This window comes from Macaca fascicularis, chromosome 5 (assembly GCF_037993035.2).
Source record: "Macaca fascicularis isolate 582-1 chromosome 5, T2T-MFA8v1.1".
Lineage (NCBI taxonomy): Eukaryota > Metazoa > Chordata > Mammalia > Primates > Cercopithecidae > Macaca > Macaca fascicularis.
Genome location: NC_088379.1, coordinates 59082871 through 59109892, shown reverse-complemented (window position 1 = coordinate 59109892; position 27022 = coordinate 59082871). Strand labels below are relative to the sequence as shown.

At 36.4% G+C, this 27022-nt stretch overlaps 1 protein-coding gene across 2 annotated transcripts in view; it reads right to left on the bottom strand.

Moving 5' to 3' along the window:
- BTC (betacellulin) overlaps positions 1–27022 on the bottom strand; it is a 50555-nt gene that overhangs the window by 8866 nt on the left and 14667 nt on the right. Inside the window, exons 2-3 of one of the 2 annotated variants that reach the window (XM_005555059.5) lie at positions 17291–17389; positions 2527–2644 (exon numbers count right to left, since the gene is read on the bottom strand). In XM_005555059.5, the coding sequence (XP_005555116.3) occupies positions 2527–2644; positions 17291–17389 (217 nt within the window). The remainder of the gene's footprint in view (positions 1–2526; positions 2645–17290; positions 17390–27022) is intronic. The other variant, XM_045392488.3, reaches the window with a different exon arrangement.

The window sequence follows — 27022 nt, the reverse complement described above, 5'->3', positions numbered from 1 at the left end:
AAAGGAGATATTTCTGGTTTCTCAAGACAGCGTTATCACCAATGGCAAGAGAGTTTTGCCTGAATCTGTGCTATATCACCTGAAACATCAGTCCTAGGTTGATTTTCTACTACCCATCTCATAGCTATCTTGGGAGGATGAGGCAGGAGAAGCACATTAGCCTAGGAGTTTGAGTCTAGCTTGGGCAATATAGCGAGACTCTCTCTCAAAAAAAAAAAAAAAAATTGTTTTTAAAAAGTTGGGGCCGGGCGCGGTGGCTCATGCCTGTAATCCCAGCACTTGCGGATCACGAAGTCAGGAGATTGAGACCATCCTGGCTAACACGATGAAACCCCGTCTCTACTAAAATTACAAAAAATTAGCTGGGCGTGGTGGCGGGCTCCTGTAGTCCCAGCTAGTCTGGAGCCTGAGGCAGGAGAATGGCGTGAACCTGGGAGGTGGAGCTTGCACTGAGCCGAGATCACCCCACTGCACTGCAGCCTGGGCGACAGTGTGAGACTCTGTCAAAAAAAAAAAAAAAAAAAAGTGGAACTTTTTATTAATGGCATACTTAAATATGTTCTTAAAAAGTTGGAACTTTAAAAATTATTAAACTCTTGCTCTGTGCTGGGTACCACAATTAGTGTTTTTTGCATTTATTATTTTGCTATCTTCACCACTTGACAGGACAGTATTATTTCTCCTTGTAGATGATAAAACTGAGGCTCAGAAAAGGTAACTGACCCACTGTTAACACTGCTTATAATTGGGGAAAACAAAATCTTACTTTAGGTATATCTGACTCCAAAATCTGTGCCCCGTCTGTTATGATCTTCTGCTTCCCATTGACTGTGTATTATTCCTCTACTAAGAAGATGTTCCGTTCAGATTAATGCCTTGGTCTGGAAATTTAGTGTAGTATTAGATGGACTGTAATAGAGGCACTATTTGTTCATGCATCTGTCATTTCTTGTGCACCTAGTAAATTCTGAGGGCTGTGTTTGACACTGAAATACAAAAATGAATAAGCCATGAGCCCTGCCCTATAGGAGCTCACAGTCACAGAAGGCACATTGAAAGAAACCACCAGTTATGCTCCAGTGGATAAGAGCTTTCATAGAGGTGTGGCTAGATCACAGGGGAAGGCCATCTAAGTCAGACCTTGGTGTATGCCTGAGAAGGAGGAAGTCAGTGAAGGGGTGCACAAGGAGATGATGAGTGCAGTGCATCTTAAACCATAGCAAGAATAAGCTTTCTAGGCTACGAGAAGAGCATATAATAAATCATGAAATGAAATGTAGAATTTTAGAAGAGCATTTAGGAATATGGTGAGATATAGCTAAAAAATTAAGCCAGGATCAGGTGATCTAGGAAGGCTAAGAAATCGAGTGTAAACTTTACATTGAAGGGAACAATCTGTGTGTTGATCCTAGGCAGGTAGATTACACATTGTGATTTTCATTTTAGACGGCAGCAATATCAAAGAACAATAAATCTGCAGACATAGGAACCAATCACAAAAATGTATTAAGTTAAAGATCATTAATATTTTTAAAATTCAATATATGCTTCCAAACCAGGGAGCAATTAAATGAATTTTTTAAAAAATTAGATCTATCCCTCTCAACACACACACACACACACACACACATGCACACACACACACTTCCTTATTTTCTTACATTAGCAATTGTTATCTGTCTCCAAGTATTATCCACGCATATTTCTTTTTTAAATTAAATATATTTAAGTTTTTAAAAAGTTTATGACCCTTAAAGTTTCCAAAAAATTAGGATTTGGAATCATTTTTCTGAGAAACTTATGAGAAGAACACTTATATACTGGGGCAACTATGCAGAAGAACATAAACGTTCTATGAACTTTAAGTCAAAATTGCACTTGGAGAATCACCTTCCACTTCTCTAAGGAAAGGTCCCAGGAAGCACATTAGTGGGACATCCTTTTAGAAGAAAACACATATTTAAAAGATGCAAAAAGAAAGTTGTGTATGCCTGAGTAAAACTGAACGAGGCTCAAATACAAAGAGTTGAAAAGAAAACTCTTCTCCCAATTCCCCACTGTACTAAACAGGCTTCGCTAATCTCTTATTTATAAAAAATAAGACTAATTCCTTGCACTTAACTGACACCTACAAAAGTAGCTCTTAATTTGGCAGGAATTTCCTCGTATTTACACTAACTATAAACCACCTAACACTTGCCAGAATAATTCATTTCCATTTGAACCACCCAGGAGATTATTTGAGCTGAAAAGAATCAGTTCTGCTGGCGCAAGAAATCAGAGGACACTGCCCAGCCCGGAAGTGAAGCTGAACTCTCACATACTCATATTTCAGGAGGAAAGTGTGCGTCAGTTTCTCCATAAGTAGTTGCTGAGTGGGCCCCTAAACAAGTGGCTGGGGGCAGAACCAGGCAGAACTGTGTTCGGACAGATGGCATGGTTAGCTCACACTTTCCAGTCCTGGCAAGCCCCAGGCGGGCACCATTCTGCACCCTTTTGCTTGCTGGCTGAGGACACTCCACTTACACACAGGAGGGCGTCTGCTCGGTCACCACGAAGCGGCATCTCCCTTTGATGCAGTAATGCTTGTATTGCTTGGGGCACCTAGAGAAGTGGCCTTTCCGCTTTGATTGTGTGGTGGTAGCTGGAAAATGAGAAAAAGTTCAATAAATCAACTATTTTTAAATATTCGCTTGTAAATAGAATCATATTCCTATCTTGCTGCCAGTTTCTCTGTAGAATATATTTGAATCTCTCATTTTTCTTTCTCTCTGCATTGGGATAGAATTCAGACTTTTGTGACTCCAAAATAGCTCTGGAGATTGGACAATGGAGATCATGGTGAGAATGTTACCTACTTTAATTAAGAATTGACTTCAACCTACCTTTCAGAAACTTTAGTGTCATTTAAAGGGTAAAACACAAGTATAAGAAGAAGAAGGCTTTCATTCCATGAACGCTATCAGAGCCATGCTAGAGAAGAGAGGTTTTTTGTTTGGTTGGTTTTGGGGTTTGGTTGTGGTTGTTTAACTTAAACACTTCCATAGTATTTCCTGGGTGCTAGATGCTGGTCTGTTTGCTTTTTGTATATTGTTCATTTAATGTTCATAATAGCCTTGTGAGGTAAGCACCATTTTAATCTCCAATTTACGGATGTACAAAGCACAACACATGGAGGTTAAGTCACCTTCCAAGATCACACAGATAGAAAGTGGCAGAACTGGGACTCAAACCCAGGGAGTGTGCCACTGAGTCCACGATCTTGACTGCCACATACACTCTGGCATTTTGTTGAGCCAGCCGCTCACCAGGTGTCTGTCACTGACTCTCAACCTGATGCATGCAGAAGTCACACCTGCCTCCGTGGGCAATTGTGTCTCTCATTTGGCCCATGAATTCTTTCTGCTGTTCTGAAGGAGAAGGAAAATACTGAAAGCTTCATGCTCTGGATTTCACTCCTGAACTGACTTCCTTGCCTTACCCTTTTAGGGGTTTGATTGCCTAATTTTTCAACTGAGGGTAGTAACATGTAGCATTTCCCCATCACTGACATGTAAAATTTCAGTAAATAACAATCATCAAGAGAAACAGAACAGAAATACTACCTAACTGTTTCGTCTGTTAATTTACAAGGGACGTATGCCCACACCCACAGAAAACAACTAACGAGCCAGCTCCAGCCCAGGGTCAAACTTTCCATGTTCATGGTATAACCAACAGCTTGCAGGATCCAGGCGCCTGTGGAGCCAGGAGGACCATAGTGTATTCATGTCAGAAGGGCATGTCACGCTAGGTTTGGTATGGCACCTGTCATCCAATGACACTGAATAATCATTTTATGAATAGCAATGACTACTAAACATCTTAATTAATATTATGAAAAGGGTACATATAATTGCCCCAGGCCACCAGAGAGAGGAATCTCAAAGGACTTAGGATGATCTATACACTGCAAATTCCTGTGATTCCAGGTCACAGTGCAGAGTTTCAGGGGATGGCAGAATCTCACTGAGGAACTGGCTAACCTGGTTTGATTGGTGACTTGATAAACACCTATGCTGGCTGCTTGAACTACATGCCAGGTATTTGCTTGATACATGTCAACCAATGAGACTCATCAGAAGGACTGAAATTTCTTCCAGAAATAACTACAAAATGTATCAAAGACAAAGACCTGTGTATTTTGACAAATAAATTGATGTCAGCTTCCATTTGTTGAGTGTTTCCATTTCCAGAGCTCTGTAATAGGCAGTAGAAAACATCAAAGACATAAAGGATACCCTATCTTATTATTTAAATTGGTAGATTAGAACAAACAAAAAGCAAGAATAAGCAATTAACTGGCAAAAACAACCATCATAACCAGATAATAGTTTTAGTACACTGGAAACAGTGGAAAGAACACTGGATTCAGAGAAAGAAAATTTGTGTTTAATTTTCAACTCTGCCTTTCATTAGCTGTATGAGTCTGGGCAAGCTAATTAGGCTGTCTGAACCTTTGTTTCCTCATCTGTAAGATAGACATGATAACATCTACATTGAAGGGCTGTTGAGAGATGCAATAAAAAAAGATATGTAGAAGTTCATAGCAGAATTCCTGGGACAGCAATCCCCTCAGCAAATGAGTTAATCCAAGAATCTTAAAATCTTGGCAATTCTAACAGCAATCTCGTATGAGTGTGAAGAATGTTGACCTAATCAAAGAGAAATGAATGGAAAATGTAGATTTTTTAGAGGAGGTGAACAAGCAATTGATTTATGGAGAATGTCAATAGCAAAGGCACAGAGTCAAGAATATGCAGGTCTAGTGCAGGTAGTGGGAGGCACATTTCACTGAAATGGGAGGATCCTGAAGGAGAATAGCAAAGAATGGCTGTGAATGAAAGTTAGAAACCTCAGATGTCAGTAGGCTGAAGTGTTTACACTTGAAACACAAAGCAAGAGAGAGCTGAAGATGATTCCTATGGATAAAATTAAATGGTATATATAAAAATACTTTAAACTGTGGAGCATTTTGTCATCATATTATATAGGAGAGTATAGACTGGGCTCTTAGTGGGGGCAAAGAGACACATGCGATAAGAGTCTGGGCTAGGGAGATGGAGGGGAAGGAGATTAACTCAAGAGGCAGCAGACTTAATGACAGATCTTGTATGAACCAGAAAGACCTTTCCAGATTTGCAAAGCATACCTATCTTTAAATATCAAAGTCATTTGGCTATATATCCTAATCTTTACTTATTTCTCTAGTTGCTGTGCCCCTTTAAATGCACCCAGGCTTTTGATAAACACCATGCAGAGTATGATACCAAAAAGCAAATTAACCAGCAGCTGCTGAATGCAGTGATTTGATCAGCCTTCGTTCATCCAAGCAGCACAAATCTATGCCAAGGAAATGTTTGCCAGGTCTTGTTTTGATCGCTCACAGAGCTCTCTCCTTTGCCAAGTAAGCATGCTCTTAAATATTCCCAACATTATTTAGATTTTAAAACATTTCCATGCCACCAGGCAGAAAATGTCCAGTGATTTCTTTATGGAACTTTAAAACCTGAAAGCAAAATAAATCACACATACTGCCACACATACACATAAATACACATACACACACACATACACATACAAACCCAGATGGGATCATCCTGTCCTTGTCAAAATGAGAAAGCTTATCAGCATTCTTTTTTTTTTTTTTTTGAACGCCACCTAAAATTTCAGTTCCTTATAATCCAGTATTCATCAAGTTCATGTTATCTAAAAATTGAACTATGGAACCCAGTGTTTTCTGCCTGTCATGAGACCTGATGATATAGGGCACAGGAGGGTGAATATACCCTTCCATTCCAGAGATATTTATCAAGAAGAAGGAAAAGTTAATCCTATGACAAAAGAGGGATATGTCCTAAGTGTTGTGTTTCTCTGTTGTAAAGTGAATGACATAGTCTTGAAAATGTAGCAAGGTAGCAACCAGAAATATCCTTCTGATCCTAGAGGTGGTGGAACGCAATTGATCTTTTTTCCTCCCACATTACGCTTTTGCGACTCAAATTCCAAAAACAAAACATACCCCTGTCCCAGAGAATTTCACTGGAAAAGTACATCCACTAGTGGGTCAGGCTGCAACACAATCTCATAAGTGGATGGGCACCACAAGTAATATATATCGATCTCTTCATAAGACTCTATATTCCAAAGATGCTAAACACCAATTAAATAAGAAACGATTAGGATTACTGCAGGTCAGTGGATGTAAAAACCTAACTCTAAGGTTTGCAAAAGGAATCGGAAGCAGGGACATCTTTCTTAGATCACACAGCAATTAAACAAGAAGTAGTCATCCTCCTTGGGTCATATGGGTAGTTAGATGAGATGTACTAGATTCCCTTGGGCTAAGCCAAAGTGGAGGAATGCAGTAGACACCTAAATGACTTAGTTTCCATATGGAATTTTCCTCAATTTGATGACATTTTGATTAAACATAGGATAGTTCCTTAGTCTCTATATGATTCTAGTTCTCAAGACAAAAGAGGCTTTGTGATGCCTTTGTGACTAAAACTCTGAGGAGTAGATCCATTAGGTGTATCTTTCATAAAGCCTTTGCTTATTTATTCTAACAGAGTTCATTCAAAAGTATTTAATAATTTTGTAGATGACATTAATATCAGCAACTGTATTCTGAAGTCAACTCAAAGGTCAATCAATACTACAACTGTTATTACAGTGCTTTTTCGTAATACCTATTATAATGGTTATAGCCTTATAGTGTCTCTAGCTCCGTTGTTAGATGCATAGTTAAATCTGCATGTACAAATGTAAAGGGAAAGGCTAAACTTTGAAATAGATGTCTCACAGGTGTTAACAAGGAGACTGAGGAAGAAAAACAACTATAAATTCATACTCCCACACAGATAGGAAATAGAGCTTAGGGCTTTATTATTTTACTCCTTGGCTTCCAGGCATCTTCCCAATAGGGATTTCCTCCTTTTACAAACCTCTTAGGCCAAAATGTGAAGAAGAAAGTTTTATATATTTAAAGTTAATTTTCTTTTTTGTCTTGCCAGCTATCTCTGGTCAGGGAAATGTAAATTCACAGTGTCCTTGAAGAAATACAAACTTTGAAATTTTATTTTAATTGAGGATTCCCATTTGTCTTACATCCAATGACATTTCCTCCAGAAAAGTGAAAGGGGACGTTACATCTCACAGAGGTACATGTTAACTTTTTTTGAGCTACTAGAATTTGCTTATATAGGAGTTCAGTGGTGCGATATGGACAGAATAGCATGTCTTTTAACTAAGAAGGCCCTGGCAACCATTTCTGAGCTTATAGGAATGGGCCTTCACCCAGAGCTGCCCTTTTTCATTTAATCCCTTTGGTGGCAAAAAAAAGAATCAATGTTGAAGCATGGGTATCTTTGCATATGTTTAAAAATATTCATGGCTAGAGGCAAATAAAGATGAAGGGACAGGAAGCAAACTTATCTTTCCCTTGTTTTTCAAGAATGCATGCTATAGAATTCTTGTGTGCATGATGAATCCTTTGCTCATTCTTCTTTACAGGTTCCTCTTCGCCTCCCTCAACGTCTAACATTTTGCAGATACAGCAGGGCTGGATACTCTTTCATCTCTTCTCCTTCCTGGGTAAGCTCATGAAGTCTCCTGTCCTAAACACATCTTTATGATAACAATTTCTAAATTTAGTTTACATCTTAGATATCATCCTTCAATCCCAACTGTCCAACTAACATCTTCACTTGGATATCTAACTGACATTTCAACTTAACACTTTCAAAATAGAATATTTGATTTTCCCGTTGAAACTTGGTCTTTCCTTACCTCAGTAAATAATATCCATTCTTACATTATTTCAGCTAAAAATCTTGGAATTATCTTGACTTATTTCTCTCTTACCCTACATCCAATGCATCAACAAATCCTATTGGCTGCATTCAAAATATACGCAGAATAATCCCATGATCTCCACTACCCTGGTCTGAGCCCAGTAGCGTCTCAGGCTGGAAATCGCTTCTATGACAACACCTTTAGATAGTCTCTTTCCTTCTGCCTTTGCCCACTTGACTATCAAATCTGCATACAAAAACCAGAGTAATGCCATTAAAACTCACTCAGAGAAAAAGCTGAAGCCCTTATGCTCCTTGGGAAGGCTCTGTTATACAGTACTCATTACCTCTCTTTCTCCGTTACCTTTCTGACTTCATATTTGACCACTGTTCATTTTTGCATCCCTGACACCTGAACGACAGCCTGCTGCATAGTAGGTACTCATAAATATTAGTAAGATGAATGAATGCATCACCCAAGTTAGAAAATGATACAGTCAGTACAGAAGATCTGTTCGGGCACTCTATTAATTTATTTTTCAAGAACCTACTGTTCTCATTTGCACTTTAACTTCAGGAAATGATTGGTATTCTTATTATTTTTAGCATTTTTCTCACACGTTCCACATTTTGATCTTCCCACATGATTCTAAGCAGTTTAGCATGGTGATTAACAACACACTTTCTAGAGAGATGATGTCTCTGAATTCACGTCAGGCTACTTTGTTTACTGTGTGATCTTGAACAAATTACTTTATCTCTCTGTGCCACAGTGTCTTCATTTGAAAAAGGGAGTAATGTAGGTACTCCATAGGATTAAATGAATTTATATATACAAAACACTCAGAACAATCCTTGGCACATAGTAGGAGATAAATAGATGATGGATGCTATCTTTTTATTAAAAGTGTAATTGTTGATGATGATGCTATACCCCAAAGGAATAAAGTATACCGAATAAAGGAAGGAAAGGAGGGCTGAAGGAAGGAAGGAAACAAAAAAGTAAAGAGGGAAGGAGAATGAGAAGGACGGTGGAAAGGAGAAGAAAATTGATTTAAATAAGTTAATTAATGCTATTGTGACCATCATATAAGAGTAGGCCCATCTACCTTAGAACTTGAGAGATCAAGCTCAAATATATTGAGCATAGTCTACCTATTAATTTTACCTGATATTTTAAGGTAATGCAGTTATTTTAGCCTGACAATGTGAAAGGAGAGTAGTAACATAAATAACGCTACTCAATGCCACAAAAATTTCAAGAAGCTCCATCCTTGATTAAAATTTTCAAAATCAAATCAATTGATTTTCAACACCTCTAGAATTGTGTTCTTGAGATGTTTTTTGTTTGTCTTCTGTTTTCTAATAGGCTACTAGGAGAAGAAGAGTAAACCAAAGAAATAATTAAGCATTTTTGCTCTGTATTTCTGGTTTCTCATTGATTTCTCAACATACAGCCATGTTGAAGTCTGTCTTCTCTCCATCTCTAGATAATATTCCCCAAATAGTAAAATGTGTAACTATGTTTTTAAGCCCATTTGCAAGAATAAATTCTATATCCTATATAGGAAAATACAAAATAATTTTTCTGACATTATATTATTATTGTGATATTTAAGCAAAGTGATCTTCCACCAAATCACTACTGTAATTGTATCTTAATTATGCCAATAACTTTACTAAAATAATTTACAAATAATATTTTCTTAAAATTATTGTAAGTCAGTAAGTTGCATCCTGCATGGTCTTAGCATGCCACAGGCCTAATCACTCATGGTGTAAAAGAAAGTTTCCCCATGTAGAGATTACAGTATATGGTCTCTATTTTAAATTTTTTTAAGTCAAAAACTCATTTTTGCCTTATTTGCATAGTTTTCAGCTTTTACATTTATTTGTAAATAATACGTTTATATTTAATATTTGTAAAATAGTTTACAAAATTTACAATAATTTGACTAAAATATTTATAAGATCTATAAATGCAGGCTTAACCTCCTGAATGGGAGGGAAAGGGAACATACAAGCAATAGTGATAAAAAAGAATCAGAGATTAATAAATTTCGCTTTTCATGGATGCTGAGGGGATGGGGAGATAGCCAGAGATTGGTTGCAGGATACAAAATTATAGTTAGATAGGAGGAATAAAGTTCTAATGCTCTCTAACACTGTGGGATAACTATAATTAACAATAATTTACTGCATATTTTGAAATAACTGAAAGAGAAGATTTTGAATATTTTCAACACATATAAATGATAAATGCTTGAGGTGATAGATACGTGCTAATTACCCTGATTTGATCATTGCACATTGTATACATGTGTTGAAATAGCCCACTGTATCCTATAAATATGTATAATTATTGTGTCAATTAAAAATAATCATAATAAATTTTAAAGAAAACAGAAAATATACCAAAAAATAATTATTTGGACATGTCCCCAGACTATGTCTCAGAAAATAAATTACAACTAATTCAGAGAAAATTATGGATTTGAGTGGGTGAACAAAAATAACTACTTCCTCAGTGATCCTCCAGAGAAAAAATTAGAGATAAATTTAAAAGCTAAAACTATGCAAATAATGCAAAAACAAGTAATTAAATTTTAAAAATGTAAAAATAAAGATCTTATACTGTAGCCTCTACACTGTGGGAAACCGGCTTTTACACAGTGAATGATTAGACCTGTGGCACGCTAAGACCATGCAGGCTGCAACTTGTCACTGAGTTACTATGGAAGACATGTGATGGGAAGGTCTGCATTGATGGGCATAGACTTCGAAAATGAAAATTTTGGTGCTGGAAGCAGAAAGCTGCCTAAGACAACAAAGTGGCTTAGAGTGAGAGATTGGGGATTATTCTGTTCAAGGATTTTCTTAGACCCCTCTTTTTGTTAAAGGGTATTAGAGAGACATATAAAAACTACATCCATTTGTAGTACATAAAGAATTAGAAAACAGCGCCCATCAACCAATGAATGGATAAAGAAAATGTGATTTATATACACCATGAAATACTACCTGACCATAAAAAGGAACAAAATAATGTCTTTTGTAGCAACTTCGATGGAGCTGGAGGCCATTATTTTAAGAGAAGTAATGCAGGAATGGGAAACCAAATAGTGTATGTTCTCACTTATAAGTGGGAGATAAGCTATGAAGATGCTCTATTAATCTGTCCTCATGCTGCTAATAAAGACATACCCAACACTGGGTAACTTATAAAGGAAAGAAGTTTAATTGACTTACAGTTCCACACGGTTGGGGAGGCCTCACAATCATGGTAGACAGTGATTGAGGAGCAAAGTCATGTCTTACACGGCAGCAGGCAAGAGAGCTTGTGCAGGGGAACTCCCATTTATAAAAACATCAGGACTCATGAGACTTATTCAATACTATGAGAACAGTATGGGGGAAATCGCCCCCATGAATCAATTATTTCCACCTGGCTCTGCTGCCTTTGACACCTGGGGATTATTACAATTCAATGTGAGATTTGGGTGGGGACACAGTCAAACAATATCAGATGCAAAGGCACAAGAAAGCTATAATAAACTTTGGGGACTGAGAGGGGAAGATTGGGAGCAGGGTGAAGGATGAAAGACTGCATAGTGGATATAGTGTACACTGCTTGGGTGATGGGTGAACTAAAATCTTAGAAATCACCACTGAAGAACTTATCCATGCAACCAAAACCACCTGTACCTCCAAAACCATTTTTTAAATTTTACTTTAAGTTCTGGGATACATGTGCAGAATGTGCAGGTTTGTTACATAGGTATACACATGCCACGGTGGTTTCCTGCATCTATCAACCAGTCATCTAGGTTTTAAGCCCCCCATGCATTAGGTATTTGTCCTAATGCTCTCCCTCCCCTTGCCACCCGTCCCCCAACAGGCCCTGATGTGTGATGTTTCCCTCCCTGTGTCCATTCCCACTTATGAGTGAGAACATGTGGTGTTTGGTTTTCTGTTACTGTGTTAGTTTTCTGAGAAAGATGGTTTCCAGCCTCATCCATGTCCCTGCAAAGGACATGAACTCATTCTTTTTTAAGGCTGCATAGTATTCCATGGTGTATATGTGCCACATTTTCTTTATCTAGTCTATCATTGATGGGCATTCCTCCAAAACTATTGAAATAAAAACTGTTTTAAAGAAAAGAAAAAAGAGGAGTAACATCATCAAGATGGCAGAATAGAAAGCCTCCAACTATCCTACCCTCCACAAACACACTGAGTCAACATTACAAAATAAAGACAAATTCTTTTGTAAGAAATTCAGAAAATAGTTGAGAAGCTCCTGTCCTCTAAGCGAATGCAAAAGTAGCCACATTGAAGAAGGTAAAAAAATCTGAGACAGTCTCTCATCATAATCCCTACCCCTAACACAGCACCGCATGATCAGAAGAAAAGTTCCTAGATCTCAGAACAAAGAGAGTTGGACTAGCACAAAGCCTCGAAGGGCCCCCAAGTCTTCAACCAGACTGATTAATGAGAGTCTCCTTCATAAGGCCAGTCCATGAAGAGAGGAGAGGTAGCTGTTTTCTCTAATGCACAGACACCAACACAGCAAGTTAAGAAAAATGAAGGAACGGGTAAATATATCCTAAAGAAAAAAAAAAAAAAACACTAATGAAATGAAGATGTATAATTTATTTGACAGAGAATTTAAAATAACTATCATAAAGATGCTCAATGAAGACAGGAGAACAATACATGAACAAAGTGAAATTTTCAAGAAAGAAGTAGAAAATATTTTTTTAATCAAACATAAATTTTCAAGCTGGGTAATTCAGTAACTAAGCTGGAAAATTCAATAGATGGGTTCAACAGCAGACTGTGTCAAGCAAAAGACAGGAGCAAACTTCAAGACAGATAATTGGAAATTATACAATCATAGGAGCAAAAATTAAAAAAGAATTTTAAAAAGTGAAAAAGCTTAAAGGACTTATGAAACACCATAACTACAGGCAGACCAATATATATCTGATAGTAGTCTAAGAGGAAAAATAGAAAGGGGCAGAAAGCTTATTCAAAGAAATAATGCCCCAAACTTACCAAATCTAAGGAAAGAAATATACATACATAATCAGAAGACCAACAAATTTCAAAAACATAAACCCAAAGAAATCCACACCAAGACACCTCACAATCAAATTGTCAAAAGTTCAAAATAAACAGACAATTTTGAGAGGAGTCAGATGAAAATTACTTTTCATGCACAAAGGAACCTCCATCACACTCAGTGGATTTCTCAGCAGAAACCTTGTAGGCCAGAAAGGACTAGGATGATATATAGTTATCCATCACTTAATGACAGGAATATGTTTGGAGAAATGCGTTATTAGGCAGCTTTTTCATTGAGCAAACATCATAGAGTGTACTTACACAAACCTAGATGGTGTAGCCTATACACACCTTAGTTATATGGTATAGTTTATTGCTCTGAGGCTACAAACCTATATAGCATGTTACTGTACTGAATACTGTAGACTATCATAACATAATGGTGAGTATTTTTGTATCTAAACACAGAAAAGGTACAGTAAAAATATGATATAAAAGTTTGCAAATAGTATATCTATATAAGGCACTTACTATGAAAGGAGCTTGAGAGGCTAGAAGCTGCTTTAGGTAAGTCAGTGAGTAAGTGGTGAGTGAACATGATGGCCTAGGACATTATCATAAACCACCGTAGACTTTATAAACATTGTACTCTTAGGCTACAATACATTTGCATTATAAAAAAATTCTTTCTTCAATAATTAACGTTAATTTACTATAACTTTTTATTGCATAAACTTTTTTATTAATTTCTCCTTTGACTCTTGTAATAACAGCTGAAAACACAAACACACTGTACAGCTCTACAAAAATATTTTCTTTATATCTTATTCTATAAGCTTTTTCTATTATTTTGTGCTTTTTGAACTGATGTCACAGAAATAAAAAGGATTATATTAGACTACTATGAAAATTGAATAACCAAGAAGAAGGAGATAAATACCTAGAATCAAACAACCAACCATGATTGAATCATAAAGAAACAGAAAATATGAACAGACCTATGACTAATAAGGAAATTGGTCATAATCCAAAGCCTCCACAAATAAAGGCCCGGGTCCAGATGCCTCCACTAGTGAATTCTATCAAACATTTAAATATATAATTCCAATCCTTAAACTCTTTCAAAAAATTGAAGAGGAAGAAACACTTCCAAAAACATTTTACGAAGCCAGGATTGCCCTGATACCAAAGTTAAACAAAGACATTATAAGAAAAGAAAACTACAGGGCAATGTCCGTAATTCATTTTGACAAAATTCAACACCCTTTCATAATAACTTTTAACAAACTAGTAATAGAAGGAAATTACCACAACATAAGAAAGGCCTTATATGTAAACCCCCAACTAGCATGGTACTTAATGGTAAAATATTACAAAGCTTTTCCTCTAAGATCAGGAGCAAGACAAGAATGTCCAGTCTAACTGCTTCCATTCAACATAGTGCAGGAAGTCCTAGTCAGAGCAATTAGGAAAAAATAAAATAAAAGGAATCTAAATTGGAAAAAAAGAATTTTATCTCTACTTGAAGATGACATGATCTTAAACATATAAAATTCTAAAGACTACACACAGACACACACACATATACAAATACACACAAACTGTAAGAACTAATTTATAAATTCACAAAGTTGTAGGATACAAAATAAACATGAAAAAACAGTTGTATTTGTATACACTAATCACAAACTGTTCAAAAAGCAAAGTAAAAAATAAACTAACTTATGATAGCATCTAAAAGAATAAAACACCTAGGAATAAACTTAACTAAATAAATGAAAGACTTGTACACTGAAAACTATAAAATATTAATTAAAGAATTTTAGAAAGACAAAAGTATATAAAAAGACATCCTGTTTTTGTGGCCTAAAAGATTTAATATTGTTAAAATGTCCATACTACCCAAAGTGATCTATAGATTGACTATCAAAATACCAATGACTTTTTTTTTTTACAGAAATGGAAAATCAAATTTAAATTTCAAAGGAAACTGCAGAGGACCCTGGATAGCCAAAACAATCTTGAGCAAGAACAAAGTTGGAGGTATCATTCTTCCTGGTTTTAAAGCATATTACAAAGCTACAATAATTAAAACAGCATGGTACTGGTATAAAGACATACATAAAGACCAATAGAACAGAGTAGACAGCCAAACAATAAACCCATGAATATATGAACAACTGATCTTCAGAAAGGGTACTAAGAATACACAAAGAGGAAAGGGTGGTCTCTTAAATAAATGATGTTTGAAAACTAGATATACACATGCAAAAGAATGAAATTGGACTCGCTTGTTACATTACACAAAAATCAACTCAGAATGGACTGAAGACTTATATTAAGACCTGAAACAGTACAATTCCTTCAAGGAAACATACGATAACACTTCTTGACATTGGTCTTGGCAATGATTTCTTAGATGTGACACCAAAAGCACAGGTGACAAAAGTGAAATAAACAAGTGGGACTATGTCAAATGAAAAAGCTTCTTCACAGAAAAAGAAACAACAGAGTTTGGGCTGTGCAGAGACAGGGTTAGAAGTTATAACAGTTAAGAGAAATGGGAACTCAAATCCATTGTGATGGGTAAATTAGTACTGTTTTTCTTGAGGAAAATTTAGCACTATGCAAAACATATTGATTACACATATCCAAAATACATAAAGAATTCTTACAACTCAATAACAAGAAAACAAATAACCTAATAAAAATCAGGATCTCAATGAGATACTTGTATTCCCATGTTTATTGTGGCATTATTTCATAAAAGTCAAAAGGTGGAAGCAACCTAAGAGTCTACTGATAGATTAATGGATAAAGAAAGTACAGTACATACATAGAATATTATTCAGCCTTACAAAAGAGAAAAATAGTGCCATCGTGACAACATGGATGAACCTGAAAGAAATTTTGCTAAGTGACGTAAGACAGTCACAGAAAGACAAATATAATATGAATGCCTCTACTTATATGAGGCATCTAAAATAGCCAAATTTATGGAAGCAGATAGTAGTATGGTGGTTGCTGGAGGCTTGGGGAGTTGCTATTCAATGGGTACAAAGTTTCAGTTAGTGCAAAATTAATAAATTTGAAGAGATCTGCTAATCTGTAGTTAACAATATTGTATTGCCCACTTTAAGTTTGTTAAAAGGGTAGGTTTCATGTTAAATGTTCTTACTACAATAAAAATAAAATTAGAAAACACATTTAGGATGATGATGAGGAAGATTTTGGAACATTGTCTGTCATCAAATTATGGAATGATTTCCCAAGGGAAATGTGAAAAAATGCCATCATTGAAGACATTTGAAACCAGACTGAAGAAAAACACATGAACACATAAAGTTGGCCTTGTTCTTCTGCCTACAAGGATGACAAGACCCAAACATGACCTAAGACACCATTAGATTCTACAGCCGATGAGCACCCTCTGACCACCCACTACTGTGAGGGATGAAAGGGGAAAATTGGGCTGGAACTGATGACTCACATCAGGAAGACTTGCTCAGTGTGTTCCTGGCTCTGTTACAACTTCCCAAGAGTGCTAGGAAAGGAGAAGTTTACATCAAGTCACCATATTCCCAGTTCATAGAAGTTTTTTTAAGTCAGAAATAACCCCTGTAGAAGACCAGACCATACAATCTATACAGAACAAACGTAACCTTAGAACAGGGGTCAGCAAAGTGTAGTCCAAGCATCAGATCTGGCCCACAGCCTATTTCTCTAACTAAAGTTTTATTGGAACAGAGCCCAACCTATTCATTTGCATAGTGTCTATGACTGCTTTCACAGTACAATGGCAGTGTTGAGTAGTTGTGACAAAGACATCACGACCCACAAAGCCTAAAACTCTTATTACCTAACCCTTTACTAAGGCCAACTCCTGCCTTAGACTGATAAGTTTCAGAACACTAATTCAAGCATCTCCAAGGTAAAATATGTAAAATCCTTGCCTTCTTCCCTTCTTTTAACTAAGAAATAGAAAAGAAAAAAGGAATTTAACTTTGAGTAGAATATGTCAGCTTTTCATGAATCCAGACTAAGATATCACACGCTAGAGTCTGGAACATGCATCTGTGACCCAAAATACAGTGGCTGACTAGAGGCACTAGAATCAGAAAGACCCGCGTTTGAATTCCAGATTTGCTATTTTCCAGCTGTATGACCTTTGGCAAGTTACTTAATCTTTGTAGGTTTTTCCTTGAAATAAAATAAAAAATATTATCTAGCTCAGAGGGCTCTTGTGAGTAGTGATGAATTACTGTATATAAAGCACTTTAGCACAGTGGCTGGTACTTCAATATGTACTCAATTACCTAGTATTATGAGTACTATTATTATCAGAAAACTAAAACTCAGATTTGAATATAAAGTTTGTGAAACATTACCTGCACAGTTTTCATCAGGGTCTCCACAGAGAAGGCCATTAGTTTCAGGACTTCTGGTGGAATTCCCATCTGCCACCACACAGTGGAGGATCACTAGACCTTCAAGTTCAAAACACAACCAAAACCAGACATGAAAATTTGCTTATTGTGAAACAGTCTATCAAAGTCATCACCCATTTCACCCATTTATGAAAATAACAACCTACGGTTTCCATTTCCAAGTCATTCACTCCCAGAAGGGATACAGAGGCCAACATGCTGCACATTTTCAGCTCATTGCTAAAGAATGAATTTTCAAGTCACCATCACTTACATCTAACTATGGATCTTAAGGAGGAAACTTGGCCATAGCTTGTGAAAGAGCCTTATAACAAAAGCAGAAGTAAGAGCAGCTGAATTCCCAGTCCCTGAGTGGATATACTGATGAATTTCCAGGGAAAGTGGATGGTGAACCTCCATGGCAAGCAAAGTGCCTTCTCCATTCCACACAGACCCAGCGTTTCTCAGGTGTTAACAACTGAGTGCGCTTCTTTCTGGGGAGATATTTGATCCATGGGAATTCTTTAAAAATTTTAGATCCCTTCAGCTAAGAATCTCTGTTTCTGAGAAGGACAGGCCACATGTTTTACAAGGTAGAGAAGAATGCCATGCTGTGGTTAGAATGGTTCAGAATACAATGTGCAGTACTTGTGTAGATACTGATTCAAACAAACCAAGCAGAAAAGGTCACTTATGAGATAATCAGGGAAATTTGACACTGACTGCACACTAGATAATATTTAAAAATGTTATAGATATTTTAAAGTATGATAATGATATTGTGGTTTAGGTTAAAAAACAGGGTCTATATCGTGTGTGTGTGTGTGTGTAATTATGGATAAAATTGATGTATCTGATGTTTGCTTTGAAATAATCCAACATGAGAAGGAGGATACAAAGAAGTGATGAAAAGGCATGGATGAAGTAAGGTTGGCTACATATTGATAATTGCTGAAGCTGATGGTGGGTATATCAAGGTTCATTATGTTGTCCTCTCTAGTTCGTATATGTTTAAACATGTCCATAATAATAGGAGGAAAGAATAGAAAAAGAAAGAAGAGAGGAGGGAGGAAAGTCAAGAAAGAGAAAGATGGCTTAGAAATTAGCTGGTCTTGAGTTTAAGAGCTGTTTTGGCCAGATAACTATGAAAAGCACTTAACATGGTGCTGGTATGTAAGCAATGTGCAATAAAAATTACTTATTATGATGCAACTGACAAGAATAAAATAGCCTGTCCACCAGTTGTATTGAAATTTATACGTCTAATGATTTCTAAACATATGGATGTTTTCCAATTCAATTTCATTCAACAAACATTCATGGACATACAGGAACACACAGGTGAATAGGATGTGCTAGATCGCAAAATCCTCAAGTTGCCCCCAAGCTGTGGAGCCAATTAACCATAACAGAAAGTGTTACTACTGTACCAGAAAGCAACAGTGGCTAGCAAATTCAAAGGTCAAGAGTTTTCAAAAGGGTCTTTTAAAAGAGAGACTCTTTTTTACCTATCTAATTGGAACATTTTTTTAAAGAAAGAAATTGTACCTAGCATGGGTAACAGTAAAGAGAAATGGAAACTCAAATCCATTGGTGATGGGTAAATTAGTATTGCTTTCCTTGAGGACAATTTAGCACTACACAAAACACAAAAGCAAATGAAAACACAATGTATAAGTCTTAAATTCAGTAATTACATTGCTAATGGTTTTTCTTAAGGAAATAATTCACGTTAAATAAAGACATTTAGCTACAAAATGGGATGAGCTTAAAAATATATATATAGATTACCTAAATAACTGACAATAGATTAATTAAGTATATTGAACTATCTTCATGCAACAAAATACTATCCAGCCATTAAAAGATGATATTCAAACATATGTAAAAATCTATCCATATAGTCAAAAGGTGAATGAGTAAATAGAGAGTTGCTCACAATTTCTTTAAGGCAACACTTTTCTTAATTTTTGCTTATTTGTATTTTCGAAGCTTTCTAAAAGCACATTTTATCTGTTGCAACAAGAAAAAAGAGGTGACTCATGTATTTCTTTTGTAAATTGTAATTTGGCTACCAAATTTCTAGATTATTTACACGTTTTCTCCCAGCACCTGCCCTTTCCTTCACACTTGGAACAAATAGAAACAAACAATCATTTAGGGCTTCTGAAGCACAGTAATTTTATATCATTCGTCTTTGTAATCCTGGTGCCTAATACAGAATTTAACGAATATTCAACAAATGTTAAAAGACTGAATGAATCAATCTATAAATGAACAAGAAAAAAACTCTTTATATTCAAAAATCCCAGGAGCAATTTCTAGTGGAAAATAATAAAATATGTTTAATTCATTTCTAAAACCCTATCCATGGGTTTTCTTCATGGGCAGTAATAGGCCTTAATCTCTTCTAATGATGGGAACTAAAAAAATAAAAATAAAAATAAAAAATCTCTAAATCTCATAGAGATTCTGCATCTGTAATCTGAGGATGGTAGTATGTCCTTCTCGGGGTTATTGTAAAACTTAAGTTTATTTTTAAAAAGAGCACATGACTTGGCACATGCTATACAATGTGCAGTCCAATTGCACGCCTTCTCACTATCACTTATAATTTAACCCATTATTCTCCAATTCCACTCACAGAGGGAGTTCCAATTCCTTTGAAACCCTGCTGAGGCCTTCAAACATCCCCATAGGCTGGGGGCTACAGCCCAGGCTCCTTCTGCTAAGCCTCATTTCACATGCTGGTGTCAGTTGGCAAAAGGAGGTTACTGTCCTCACAGGTGGAGGCAAAGCATGGAGAGGAGGAATCCTCAGCCAAGCCAGCTCCCAAACCAAGCAGAGCATACACTGCTCCTCTTCCTGCCCACCCCAGCAACCTACAGGTCACAGGTTGGTGGGTGTGAACCAAAGCGAGCCTGAAGAAGCATTTGCCTGACCTTCACAGTTTTTAATAATTGAATCAAGGCAGTTCATATTAAACCTGAATTTTCTTCTTCCATTGAAAGAGTAGAAGATCTGGCAAGACAGACCTAAAATACTTTCCTAGCAACAACTGGCTGAAACTAAGAAGCAGGTGACCCCTTTAAGTGCCCCAGAACCCATGAGGCTTCCTGCACTTATCTATTTTAACTACTCAGGCCCTAACAGGTATTTGAGTTTGTGATCTGTAAAAAGAGACTCAGAAACCAGATAAATGCTCACAAAACTATCTACTAAACAATAAAGGCTGCTATAAAGAAAAAGGACACTCCTGTTCATTCATAATACAATGAATATTTATTAAGACTATGTATTTGACACAGGTGCAAGACTCAAGACACTGAAGGCTCTAAGATAACAGACACAGGTATTATCATTAACCTCAAGGAGATCACATTCTGGGAAGATAGACACACACTTTTATTTTCTTTTGCTTTTTTCTTTTCTTTTTTTTTTTTTTTTTTTTTTTTTTTTTTTTTTTTGAGACAGAGCCTCACTCTATTTCCCAGGCTAGAGGCCAGCGACGCAATCTAGGCTCACTGCAGCCTCCACCCCCCAGGTTCAAGCGATTCTCATGCCTCAGCCTCCCGAGTAGCTGGGATTATAGGTGCCTGCCACCATGCCTGGCTAATTTTTGCATTTTTAGTAGAGATGGGGTTTCACTGTGTTGACCAGGGTGGTCTTGAACTCCTGACCTCAAGTGATACACCCGTCTCAGCCTCCCCAACTGCCAGGATTACAGGCACGTGCCACCAAGCCTGGCCTGACACACAAATCTTTAAGGTACAGCATAATATGTACAACAACAATGATAATGCAGAAGTAATAGGATAGAGAATCAACTCTGCCTAGTGGCAAAGACTTCATGGAGAAATTGAGATTTGCCATGAGTTCTTAATGAGGAATAAATGATTTTTAAAACCATCAGTTTGGCCGGGCGCGGTGGCTCAAGCCTGTAATCCCAGCACTTTGGGAGGCCGAGGCGGGCGGATCACAAGGTCAGGAGATCGAGACCACAGTGAAACCCCGTCTCTACTAAAAATACAAAAAATTAGCCGGGCGCGGTGGCGGGCGCCTGTAGTCCCAGCTACTCAGGAGGCTGAGGCAGGAGAATGGCGTGAACCCGGGAGGCGGAGCTTGCAGTGAGCCGAGATCGCGCCACTGCACTCCAGCCTGGGCAACAGCGTGAGACTCCGTCTCAAAAAAAAAAAAAAAAAAAAAAAAAGCATCAGTTAATAACTTTTATAAAAAACAAAAAAAAAGTGTAAACAAGATAATAATCATAATATGTTAATTGTTTCAACAATGGATAATATTTATGTGGTTATAATAATGTCAATATTGATAATTTAACAAAATATGTTCATAAATTCAGGGCCAGTAATTAGCCCACATATACCATATGGGATAACTGGTTGTGACTAATCAGTGTGTGCTGTGCCAGTTCTTGAATGTTTTGAGTATCGGTCCTGGAATTATGAGAGAGGATAAGGTCAGCAGATAAAGTCTAAACCTGACAAGTCAAGAAGTAGCATTATAAGGAAATGATTTGCAGTAAACAGTTGAATACCAGAAGAAACATCAAAAAGAGTCAAAAGTGGTTAGTAGAGAGGCAGAAAAGTATGGTGCAAAGATCTGCTATTTATTGTTATAAGCCTCTTAGTACTGATTTTTTAAATTAAAAAATGTATATTTATCATTTTATTAAAAATATAATTAATTTTTAAGAAAAGGATAAATAAAGTCATAGTTAACCAGGGCATTCTTAAAAAAAAAAAAAAGAGGAAGAACTTGTAGTAAGCAAAAGGAATAACTTGTTAAAAGACATGGCATGAAACAACACAACTTTTCCTGCTTGTTTGGTGGGTGGGTAGGGATTGTGATAGAAGAGGAGGCTGGCAAGCAAGTAGGCAACAAAAGGCCTAAATGCCATGTGGATTAGTTGGGATTCTGTTATGCAGTTAAGTTGAGACCACTGAAAAGTTTTAAGTTAGAAGCGACAGAATCATCTTTTTATTTTTTCCATTTTGAAAAGGCTACTTTAATATCAGCATGGGTGATTCAGACACACCTAAACCAAGATTGTAGCTCCGGGTATGCAGAAAAGAAGAAAGGCCTATAGGGGATAGCCATAAATGAAATATGAAAGACCTGGTGACTGGAAGTGGAAAAAAGGAGTCTGGGATGACCCCAGAGTCTGCTGCTTGAATAACTGTCTGGATTGTGGTACCAATCACAAAGATACAAGGTACACAGAAGGGAAACAGGTTGGGTATAGAGAGGAATTCAGTTTGGGTCACTGACTTTGAGATGACTGTGGCTCATCTAGAAGACAGTAGATGAGGTGTACATCCAGAACTTTGGAGCAAAGCCAAGCTACAGGTTCTGTTTTAGGGAATCATGGAAAATAAACTGGAATTTAATTCCATGAGAATAGACTTCTCAAAAAAAAAGGCAATGTGAAAAGAAAAGGCTGATTAAGAGCAGAATTCTGAAAATCCAGTGAAATAAGAACGTTTAAAGGAATGTACATTATTAAAATAATCATCTTTATCAGGGAAAGTATGAATTGTATTTTAAAGAAAATGAAGGAAAATATGATACTCAGCTGTAGAAAACATAGTAAGATTTCCACTCAAAAAGATCATAGGTTATGTTAAAATTTAGAATTAGTAAAAACTAAAAGTTTAAAATTTCCCACCAATTAACTCTCAACTCCCCAGAAATCATCCTCTGGGAAAGTTCATCAAGCCTGTATTTAAAATTTCAGCACAGAAATTACAATCTCTTCCAAAATATGCCATTTCAAGGAGACAATTCATCAATTCTTTCAATCATGATCATTCATTCATTCCAAAAAATTAACCACCTACTTCTAAAGCTCTAAATGTTTCTTTATATTGAGCTGGTTTTTTTGCCTTCCTGTTATTTTATTCTGCTCCTTGGAGTCACCTAAAATAAGTCTAAGCTTTCTTTTCCTTGACAGATTCTCATATACTTGAAGCCAGCTATCAAGTCTTCCTGAAAGAATTTCACTTCTTCAGGCTAAATATCCTGGTTCCTTCAATCATATTTTATAGTATCATCAAGACCCCTCACAAGCCTTATCATCCTGTTCTAAATGCAAAGTCAAAATAAAGTGCCATCCCACATGGTCTGGTAAAGATAGAATAAAGTGGGGGCTTTCAGACCCCACACTGGGAACTCCCCATAACATAGCAGCCCTTTTTGCCTGTCACATTAATACCGGGGTTTTATTCTCCTTACCATAAAATGAAGCTCCTCTATCTTTTATAATGCTGGAAAGCAATGTATTTATGGTTTTCTTTTTTCATTGCTGTAGTTCTGTTTTGTTGCATTTTTTTTTACCTTAAGAAAATGGTTTTTACACTTTTTCCTTTTAAATTTTTTTTGGTCGGATTTCACCTATCATTCAAATATTTCAGTCTTTTTGTTGTCTGATTCTTTCATTCAACCTATTGTCCATACCTCCCTGCTTTGCATGACCTGAAGAATTTCTCAAGTGCATTAAAGCAATAAAAACAAAATAAAATAATGTTAACTGCATTTGCTAAGTGACTAGAAATTAGTCCCTATTTCTGGGGATAGTTTTAAAACATCAACTCCACTCGTAAAATTAAAGACAAAAGGAAAATAATCCCAATTCTACTTCAGTGAATCATGGCTGTATTTACTTTTATGCATTTTGAGATTCTCAAGTTAAATATTACAGAATGTATTAAAAGTATTATCCCCATCAGTCAGCATGAGGAATGAAGTCAGCGTAAACAATACGAGCATTCAAAAAGAGGCAGCCTGACAAGGAGCATGACACGCTGTCTCAAAGTCACTGCTAATGCTGAGGTAAGTAGTACACCAGCTGGGTCAACTATTTAAAAAGATCATATATGACCAACTTAAACAGTCATGTATGTTGTATTTGCCTCATCTCTGAGCCAAATTTTCCATTTTTAGAGCCAAGTGCATTTTGTATTTTAAAAATAAATATAATATCACAAAATGTCCATTCATTTATATTCTCATGATTTAGGACATCTTCCTAGATACACTCCAAACTTCTACTTATGTATACTAAATCCAATGATTCCTTGTCATATCGTATCATTTAATATTAGAATCACATTCCATGTCTCATTAGAAAATCTAGCTTTAAGTCAAAGAAGAATATATCAACCTATGAACATAAACAGAAATTAGAAGAATATTTCATAGTCACGCCACTATAATTTTATTTATATTAAAGAGAAGCAGTGCAGAGTAATGGAGAAAAGGCAACTTTAGGGTCCAATGGAGCTGTTTTTGAATCCTAGGACCTTTTAAGCATCACGTTTATAATTAGGATTGAGTTTCTCAACCACTGAGCTTCAGGGTCTTCTTCTGTAAACTGAGGCCCATAATACCTAACTTACATGGCCTGGTAAAAATTTAGCTGTGTGCTTAAAACAAGGTGGAGGGTAGAAATTATGAATTTTGAACCTAGGTAATGCCTTGCACAGGGTAAGCGCTCAAAAAATAGTAGCTGTAAGTGACCAGAAGTAAAAGAACAAAAATTTAAATTACCCTGGTAAGAAACTAGATTTGCAGCCTCGTAAGTGGATATTGACAAATTTCTACACTTATAGTGTGATTTCACTGTGTATAAAATATGTTTCTGATATACACTATGAAAGATGAATACACATATATATGCACACATTCAACAGTATGCTTTTTCCTATGTACTTAATGAGACAAAACTATATCTTGGTCTATCTGCATGTCCTTTCTAATTTGTGAAAAAAATTTGAAGTTAATATGCCTCAGCTAATTAATAGAAATATGACATCTTCTGTATGCATAGTTCTTTGTGTTTTCAGAATAGTTTGGCCAGTGACTCAGCATACCATTTATGTCAGTTGGGATTACTGATTCAGTTGGTTGGTTAAATGATTCAATAATACAAATATAGCTGATAAAGTCAGATCATAGAGAGTAATAATTAAAAATCAAGTGAATTATAAATCATATCTCTAATTTGTAAAAAATAAAGTTTTTAAGTTTAAATCAACACTAGGAGTAAAAGCAATAAGCCATTTGTGGAACTTTCTTATTACATCTTCACTGTTAGGAAGAAAACAGAATTTTAAATAAGCATACTATACACGGAGTAATTTCCAAGTCCAAAAAGAGACCCTATCTAATGTGGAGTTTGAAAAAAAAATAGGGAGTGAAAATATTGTTTAACACTGGGTTTGTGGTTAGCTGAGATGAAAACTGTGAAATGGGCGAAACGTGACAGTGTTCTCCTTTTTTGTTAACTCCTTTTCTACTTTTTCTTCTTCTTGTCTTTTGCCCAACTATAAACCGTTGTTCACTAGTATGTAGGTCACATGAATGGTTCAAGTAAAAGACTCACACCTTGAAGCAGTCCACTGGGAAAAAAAAAATGAAAGAAGGAAGAATGTATCAGACCCAATCACTTTCATCACCAATTTCCTACTGGACAAAATACACCCCACTGAGTATTAACTCTCTCAATTCTGACCCCTTAGTGGCTGAGAGGCCAGAACTCATGCCCCGGGACATGGTGTTTTATCCAAGTTTCAAAGTGGAGCAACCTAGCATGGGGAGGAGCTGACAAAGAGGCAATGAAGATGGTTGAAAGACTCTTAGGAAGTGCACAATATTTGTGTCCCAACACAGTGAGCATTTTGGGTATCAGTATATCTCCTGGGAAACAGTTTTCCAGGACAAAGAGGGATTTTCCAAGTTCTCTTAAATCATATCTTCTGGAGAACTGCCTATTCTCTAAAACTGAAAGACAGGCTTCGGGGTTTCCAGGGCCAACATGGGAAGCAGAGACAGGAGCAAAGAAAAAAAAAAAGAAGAGGGTCTTTACAAATAGTGTATGTGCATTCAAATTCAGAAAAATAAAATATGAACTCCTTCTTCCTCCAACGTAAAACTCTATTCTGAATTGGTAGAAATAATATCTTGGTGTTTAGGAAAGGCTAAAAGTGATTGATAATATGGTTTTTAACTCATAAAAGTACTTCACAATCGTATATTTTTACAACCCAGAAGGGAAAGTAATTTAACAACCTGTCATATACAAACTAATTCAGGTATCTGAAAACTGTCAACATGACAATGCCTTTGCCGGTAAATCACCACTTTTTTTTACTATTACCATTATTAAATTTGTGACAAATTGATTGAACGACTCCATTTAATAGGAACTCCAAAATAACCTGAAGCTAGTTTCTCAGAAATCATCAGTTGTCAAAATTTGACTTTTTGATTCCCATTCCTTTATAGTAAGGCCAAACCAGGCAGTTAGACATTGTGACAATTTGAATGAAACGTTTTGGGCTCACCGAATTTCCACAGTAATTCAAAGAGAGGAGGTGAAAGAACCAAGGAAAAAGGACAATTTGTTTTCAAGGAGGATTATCCAAGTGCAAAGTGAGGTGAAACTGTGGCATTGGTTTCTGGATCTAGTGATAACACGGTCTGTGACCCATGAGGAAATAGTCATCAAACTTTACTAATGGTAAAGAAAAGAACACAAGATTTCAGAGTAGATGTTCACCCAACCTGAAAAAGCCCCAGTACTTAAACCCTTTGAATGAGTTAAAGTAAGCCAACACAACTTAGCATGGAATCTGTTATCATCTTTATCAATAAAACCATTTGCAGAGACTAGGA